A 7280-nucleotide genomic window follows, 5' to 3' on the forward strand; every position below is an offset into this window, starting at 1 on the left:
TATTTTATTTATTTTTGGTATTATTTCCCCAACTAATAAAATCCAACAGTATAAATCCTTTTCAACCAAATTAAGAATAAGTGTTGGAAATGACTGCTAACCAGAGTGGATATTTCTTGACTATTTAAACCCCACATTGTCTAGACACACATACATTCCTTCCCTAGTTGTGACTCCATGGTACTTGCTATGGTTTCATTGTCACCCTCCTTACCATGAGTTTTACTATGGTCCTCAGGGTGGAGCCGTCTAGAGATTGAAGACTTTTCTCACCAAATCTCCTTTCATTTACCCATGATGCTTTCACTTTTATTTCAGAACTATAGTCTTAAAGTTTTGGAGTGAAGCTTGGGCTAAGTATGTGGGACAGTGGGCTGTGAGAGGCAGATGAGTGCCTGGTCGAGTACAGACCTCGAAACCCAGATAATATCCTAATGGGACGTAGGTGTTCAGCCTTGCTCCTGGGTCCTGGTTCCTTCCACTTATCCACAGCTTCTCCCAAAGAAAGGTTTATGGCCTTAGGTTATGTAGCACAGGAAGCACAGATAGAGAGCATGACTACAGGCCTCAGAGCCTCAAGAGATCTCCATATTAATGAGGTCCCTAAAGGCCAGAGGGCATAGCCAATTAAGCGTTCCTTCCCAGACTCTCCTCCTTACAAATGGTACTTAACCAAAGGCCCACCCTGAGGACACAGGGTACAGCTACATCCACTTTCTGCCATGACAATAAACCTTTTAAAACCATGGACTTCCTCATGTCTTTGGGGCCTGTCATGGAGAACCGTGGAGGGGGCCCGAGCTGCTGTCTAATCTCCCATGGAGGACCTCTCTGTGTTCCAGCCACAGAGGCCTGCCAAGTCCAGCAAGCTAGCCGAGCCAGCCATGACCCAGCCAAGTGAGTTGCAGTGACCAAGAGTCTCTGCCAGAGCTTCTCCCTCTCACCCCTTTCGGCTGCGGGTCTGTCCAGCCCGTATGCCCTCCATCTCAGTTCTTCTGTGCCTCCCAGTGGCATCTGGGAGCCCAAAGATAGAGACCAGTCCATCTCCATCTAGCCACTTCAGCCTAGAGACCCCCAACCCAGGAGCTCAGCCCCTGTGGGACTTCAGGCTGAGACCTCTCCACACCCGGGCTCTGCTTCTCATAGCCCAGCATCTGCCTGGCGCTGCGTGGAGTGAACTCAGTCAAATTCCTGTGCTTTTGCTCCTTGGAGCCGCCGTTCTAGTCACCTAGGGCGGCAGACACGAGGGATCCACGACTCTGCCCAACGGGCCCCACACACACGTGCAGGCACTACAGCCCCACATAAGTACATGTGTCAGCACATGAAAATGTCTTATGCAATGTTTTCCAATGAGATTCTCTCAGAGAACTGAGATGGGTAGGTCACTAACAATTCCCAGAGACAATGTGCTCCAGAGAAAGGCAGCTAGCTCTCTGCAGCAGGTACGTCACTGTGAAATAACACACCACCACACATTTGGCTTATGTTTCCAGTATGACCTTTATTGAGCAAGGACTGCTGTGACGTTTTACATCGATCAACATAAGGTTGCGAACTGTGCAGGTCAGCAAGGTTCTCCCATGAACAGAAGTCCATTTTAAATGCACCAGTGAGGTAAACATAAGTATTCATATATAGCTTTCTTAAGGCTAAGAGAGTTCTGTTTCACTTATTATTTTTGGCTCAGTTGGTACTTTGCATAATACATCTCAAGACATCCCCCCAGTGCCCCTCTTCCAACAGCTTAGGAAACTGGCGAATTCCCTAGGTACATACACGATCATGCATTTGAATTCCCCTAAGGACTGAGGAGGGGGGCACCCTGAGCTTGCATGCAGTTCCCTCATATTGCACAAAGGAAAATACAATGTCTGGAGCCCCCATGGGAGAACCCATTCTGTTTTGAAGCTGTCAATCACATGCATTTTGAAATTGTCATATGGCTTAACCTTTTGCAATGGACTCCGATCTTAGTCACCCTGGGTGACTTCCTTGACTATAGCGTGTGAAGTGACCTTTTCTACCTTTTTAGTTGACACCAGCTTCTCCTCAAAGGTCTCCTCATGCTCTTCGACCTTTTGAGTGACGGTTACAGATTTGGTGATGTATTTGGTAGCACCATCGCCCCCCTCACTGGTGATTTTTTCTACCTTTGTGGTCACCACCACTTTGTCATCGCTTCTATCCTCTCCTTTCTTTTCCTCCGAGGGGCTCACGTCTAAGCCATTAGTGACCACCCCTTTCTCTTCCTCCCGCCCACTGCCCTTCTCCTGAGTTTCCTGCTCCTCCTCCTCTTTTCCTTCCACTTCCCCATTGATAGCTATGTCTTCCTTCTTGGATTCCTGTGGGCTTCGGTCACCCCCTTCCTCCTCACTGCCCCCCTCCTCCTCTGCCTTCTCCTTCACCTTCTCCTGCTGCTGAGGCTTCTCCTCTTTGGTGTCTTTCTCCAGGCTCACCTTTACCGACTTGGTGATGGTGATCACTTCCTCCACAGCCTTCTCTTTCACCGGGGACTCAGCCTTCTTTTTATCTGGAACATCTTTTGGTGTCTCCTCCTTTTTCTCCACCTTCTCTTCCTTGGGTGATTCCTTGGGTGATTCCTTGGTGACTTCCTTCTTCTCAACTTTCTCTTCCTCCTTCTGCTCAACCTTCTCGACCTTGGCTTCTGGCTTTGGCTTTGCTTCTTCCACAGGTGATTTTGGCACAGGGGACTTGGCTTTCTCGGGCTTCTCGACCTTGATTTCCTCCTTGACAGCCACTTCCTCGACCTTTCTCTCAGTTTTCTTTTCCTCCTTAGCTTCTGCTTCTTCTCCCTCACCTTCTGCCTCAGTTTCTCCTTCTTCTTCCTCCTGCTCACCTTCATCTTTTTCACTAGAGCCTTCCTTCTCAGATCCCCCCTCTTCTGCCTGGTCTGACTTGACACCTTCATCTTCCTCCTCTTCTTCCTCCTGGCCTTCCTCTTCTTCTTCCTTTTCCCCTTCCTCTTCCTCTTCCTTAGCCTCAGGAGACTTCACGGGAGACTTTCCAGCTTCTGGTTCCTCTTCCTTTTCCTCTGCCTCTTCTTTCTCCTCTTTGGCAGAGGCTGCCAACTCCTCTGCGATGGCTGTGAGGGTGTCTTCCATTTCTGACTTCTCATCTTCTACTTTAGTTTCTTCAATGATCTCCTCCACAAATTTGTGTTGGACCTTGAGCTTGGGGGCTTCAACTTTGGTCTTCTGAATCTTACTGGATATTGTGACTGAGGGCTGTCGGTGTGTGTACAGAGGCCCGGTGATGCTTCCTGAAAATGTGCTAAATCTGGTCTCTTCACCCTCCAGGAGTTTCCTAAGGAGAGAACCAAAGAGGATGAGGCAGCAATAAAGACTTATCTGGTCTTCTAATCTTCATCACCACAAACTTAATGTAGTGGGCACTTTTGAATGAACAGAACCACATAAGGAAACATTCTTTCTACCAGTGCAGTGCCTACTGCCATTTCATCAACATGTTCATCATATCCAGTGGCAGATCCTCCCAGAGTGCCAGCCAGTCCTTTGCTGCAGTGTCTAGCCACTCCCAGTAGATAACCACACCCAGCCAGTAAATCCAGCTCTGCAGCAGGCACGTCACTGGTGTAGTACGAATGTGCTAAAATGGTCCCTAGTGGCCAACAGACTTTGTCCTCCAAACAGTGGCCTCCCTCATCATTTGAATTGTCAGGATTTGTATGAATTTTTAAAGCAAATAAAACATTCAATTGAAAAATTAAAACTACTGAGCATAAGTCAGGATGTTGATGAATTTCAGTTATGAATTATATGAATATAGGTGAACCAAATTATAATTTGTTCTCTGATTTCAGTGACAGAATATCTATTTGTACAGTCATTTGGTTCCCTTAAAAAGAAAGTGCAGTTTATTCTTGCTTTAACAGCCTCACAGGAAATGATTGCCTCCTCAAGAGCTGTATGCTTTGAATTTGGCCAGCAGAAAGACAGCATTACTCAGGAGACCTATAACCAGTTTATGGACGAAGAGATCAAACCTATATTTGCCTATATGTTTAGTTCTATATGTTTCTATACATACATGCTTGCATAGATCTAGATATGAGGGAATCATACTTTACATATGTAGATAAATATGTATTAAATTTATACTTATAGCCGATTGAGTGCATGTATATCATCCATAGACTTAAAATAAGTGCACCTATATTCTGACATGTCTATATCTATCCTCAACCAGAGGATGGCAACAGTAAGCTGTAACAGAGAAACAGGAGAAGAATGACCTGGTGTTTGTCCTTGGCATCATAAAAGAGAAGCATCAGATGAAATATTAAAAATTAAAACTTCATCTGATTGTCAGACATACAGATGCTTAAAAATTTAAACCTATTGCTATGCCCCCCGGGAACTCAAAAGTACCATTCTTTTGTGCATCTTTGAGCTTTTTTCATACAATATACTTTGGTCCCCTCCCCCAGCTCCTCCCTCCTCCCCGATTCTCCTTATAGTTACTCTTTAAAGCTGCATAAAATTGATAAAACTGTATCTGTAACACTCAGAATTCGATTTGTAACTGAGCTGGGGAATCAGGCTTCTGAGCCTGTTTCACCCTGCCTGCTTTGGCCTAAGCGGGGAAGGCTGTTCGCAGCAGCCTCTGCAGTGCCTGTACTGTCTGGACCAAGTCTGCATAGATCCTGTACCTGTATGCGGCGATCTCGATGTCCAGGGCCATCTTGACGTTAAGGAGATCCTGGTATTCTCGCAAATGACGAGCCATTTCCCACTTGGTTCCCCGAAGCTCATTTTCCAACTGCTGGATGGTGTCCTGAAAGGTACAGGGAGTCTCTAGAAACTTCCTTCACAAGACACTTGCTATTCCCGCCCCCCCCCCCCGCCCCAGTTCGTCCCCCCCTCCCCACCTCCACTCCTCCAGTTCCATGAGCCTCGCAGACATCACTCCTAGCTATCCCTTTTCTTTTATAGCAGTAAAATTCAAAGCAAAGCAACAAAAATCAACCAGAGTTCCCAGGCACAACACATGCGGAGATTGGCAAGCCTAGAACGCCCCTCCAAGGGAGCACTGAGAAATCTGAGGAAGGTCCCTGGAGGACTTGCCCCCCCCCCCATCTCCACCCAAATTCTGGACTGAAGCCAGCTTTAAGAGCTCAGACCATCTCGTCTGGAGGCAGAGTGGAGAGTGGGGAGTAGGGGGGTGAGGGGTGGGGGTGGAGGTGCGGGGTGGGTGGGTGAGGGGTCGGGGTGGGGCGAGGAAGAAGGCAGGAATACAAGAGACTATTTGTGCTTCTGCTTATTAAATGATGTATTTCTCAAGCACCAGAATGTGCCTTTTTACTTTTACAGTAGAATCTACCGTGGGAAAGCAAGTTTTTGAGGGGAATGGGGATTTCTAAGTAGTTGCGGCAGGTGGGTGGGGCAACGAGGAGGGGCGGAGCAAGGACCATAGGCTAAGGCAAACTTGTGTCTGCGGCGCTCGTGTGCGCGCTGGAATGCCGCCACCAGGGAGCGCGACCAAGAGGGCCTCTGGGCGCGCGCTCGAATGTCGTGTCGGGGGCGCGCGGCGCTGGCGCTGGCGCAGGCCGGCCGCGCAGCCGCGGTTCCTACCTGGTAGCTGCTGAGGTCGTGGTTGTGGCGCTCCTCGATGTCGCTGAGCTGCCGCTCCAGGGATTCCTTAGTGCCTCGCACCGACTCGAGCTCTATGCTCTTGGACTGCAGCTGGCGCCGGTACTCGGCGATCTCTTCCTTGGCAGAGCGGATGGCCTCCTTGTTCTGCTCGGCCGCCTCGGTGAGCTTGGCGTAGCGGCATTTGAACCACTCTTCGGCCTGGTGCATGTTCTGGTCTGAGTGACATTCGAGCTGGGAGCGGATCTCCTTCAGCGCCGTGGAGATGTCTGTCTTCAGGTAGTCTTTGCGCTCTACCGTGATGTGCGACGCCTGGATCTGAGCCAGCAGGTCGGCCACCTCCTCTTCGTGGTTGCTCCTCAGGAAGGCCACCTCGTCCTGCAGCGACTGCACCTTCTTGTCCAGCTCCACCTTAACCATCGTCGACTCCTCGATGTCTTTGCGCAGCGCGCGGATGGCAGCCTCGGTGTCGTCCCGCAGCCGCGCCTCCTCCTCAAAGCGCTCCTTGAGCCGGTGGATGTCTTCCTCCAAGTGATCGGAGTCCAGCTGCACTTGAGCCTTCTCGTGGTTCACCATCTCGAGGGTGGCGCGCAGCTCTCGGATCTCCTGGTCGTAAGCATCACCCAGCTGGGCGTGCGAGGCCTGCTTCTGCCGCAGCGCCTGGATCTCTGCCTCGATCTCCTTGTTCTGTTGTTCCAAGTAGTGCACTTTCTCGATGTAGCCGGCGAAGCGGTCGTTCAGCCCCTGCAGCTGCTCTTTCTCGTTGGAGCGGGACAGCTTGTAGTCGGCGCCGGAGCCGCCGTTGAGCAGTGATGAGGACTGGCTGAAGTCGAGGCTGCTCTCGGCCGAGCTCAGCATAGCCGAGCTGTAGGCGAGGCGCGGGGCGAGCGCGCTGCGCTTGTAGGAGGAGGACACGGTGCTGGGCGAGCCGCGGGACCAGGACTGCGAGCGGAAGCCGCTGGACGGGGAACCGCTCACGCGGCTGAAGCTAGAGCGGGTCTCGGTGACCCGCCGGTAGGCGGACGGGTTGCCCAGCGAGTCCAGCGTGTAGCTCATCTTGGAGGCCTTAGGGTGTGTGGCTGTCACAGCGTTCTGCCGGCCTCGCCGCAGCCCCTTTATAGCGGAGCAGCTGGTCCCGGGCCAGGGCCCCGCCCCGTGGAGGCGGCGGCCGAGGAGGCGGGGACTGCGGGCACCGGGCCGGGGGTGGGGGGAAGGGGGAGACAAGCCCTGCGGTGATTCAGCGGCCGCTCCACGCTCCACGTGGGTCCGCGCCACACTGGACCCCACACTTGGGTGTCGCCGGGCTGGCCCTTTCCTAGCGTCCCCTTGGGTTCCAGACCACTTGCCACCCGGTAGATTCCCCTTCTCTGCTTTTCACCCGCAGTTTGCAGTTCACAGCTTTGGAGCAAGTGCCCTTCTTTCTTTGTCTCGCCACTCTCGGTCCTTTGGGTAGCTCTTCTCCAGCCTTCTGGCTTTCCTTTGGCCCCCTACCTCTTTGTCTCTTTCTTCCTTACTTTTGGCCTTAGGGTCTGCTGTTCTTTATCACAAAACCCCTCCCACCTTTCCCCGCGGCCCTTCTCCCTCTACTTTTATTATTTATTATTATTATTATTATTTTGAGTTCTCACCCGGCATTTCCCTTGAAGC

At 51.1% G+C, this 7280-nt stretch overlaps 1 protein-coding gene across 1 annotated transcript; it reads right to left on the reverse strand.

Moving 5' to 3' along the window:
- Positions 1-1484: 1484 nt before the first annotated feature.
- Nefm (neurofilament medium) lies at positions 1485-6874 on the reverse strand. The gene is made up of 3 exons (XM_028758876.1): positions 5616-6874; positions 4694-4818; positions 1485-3327 (listed from the first exon to the last, which is right to left on the reverse strand). The coding sequence occupies exons 1-3, from the start codon at positions 6687-6689 to the stop codon at positions 1974-1976; spliced, it is 2553 nt and encodes an 850-aa protein (XP_028614709.1). The 5' UTR covers positions 6690-6874; the 3' UTR covers positions 1485-1973.
- Positions 6875-7280: the final 406 nt, after the last annotated feature.

The sequence above is a fragment of the Grammomys surdaster genome, unplaced genomic scaffold (assembly GCF_004785775.1).
Source record: "Grammomys surdaster isolate TR1022 unplaced genomic scaffold, NIH_TR_1.0 126219, whole genome shotgun sequence".
Lineage (NCBI taxonomy): Eukaryota > Metazoa > Chordata > Mammalia > Rodentia > Muridae > Grammomys > Grammomys surdaster.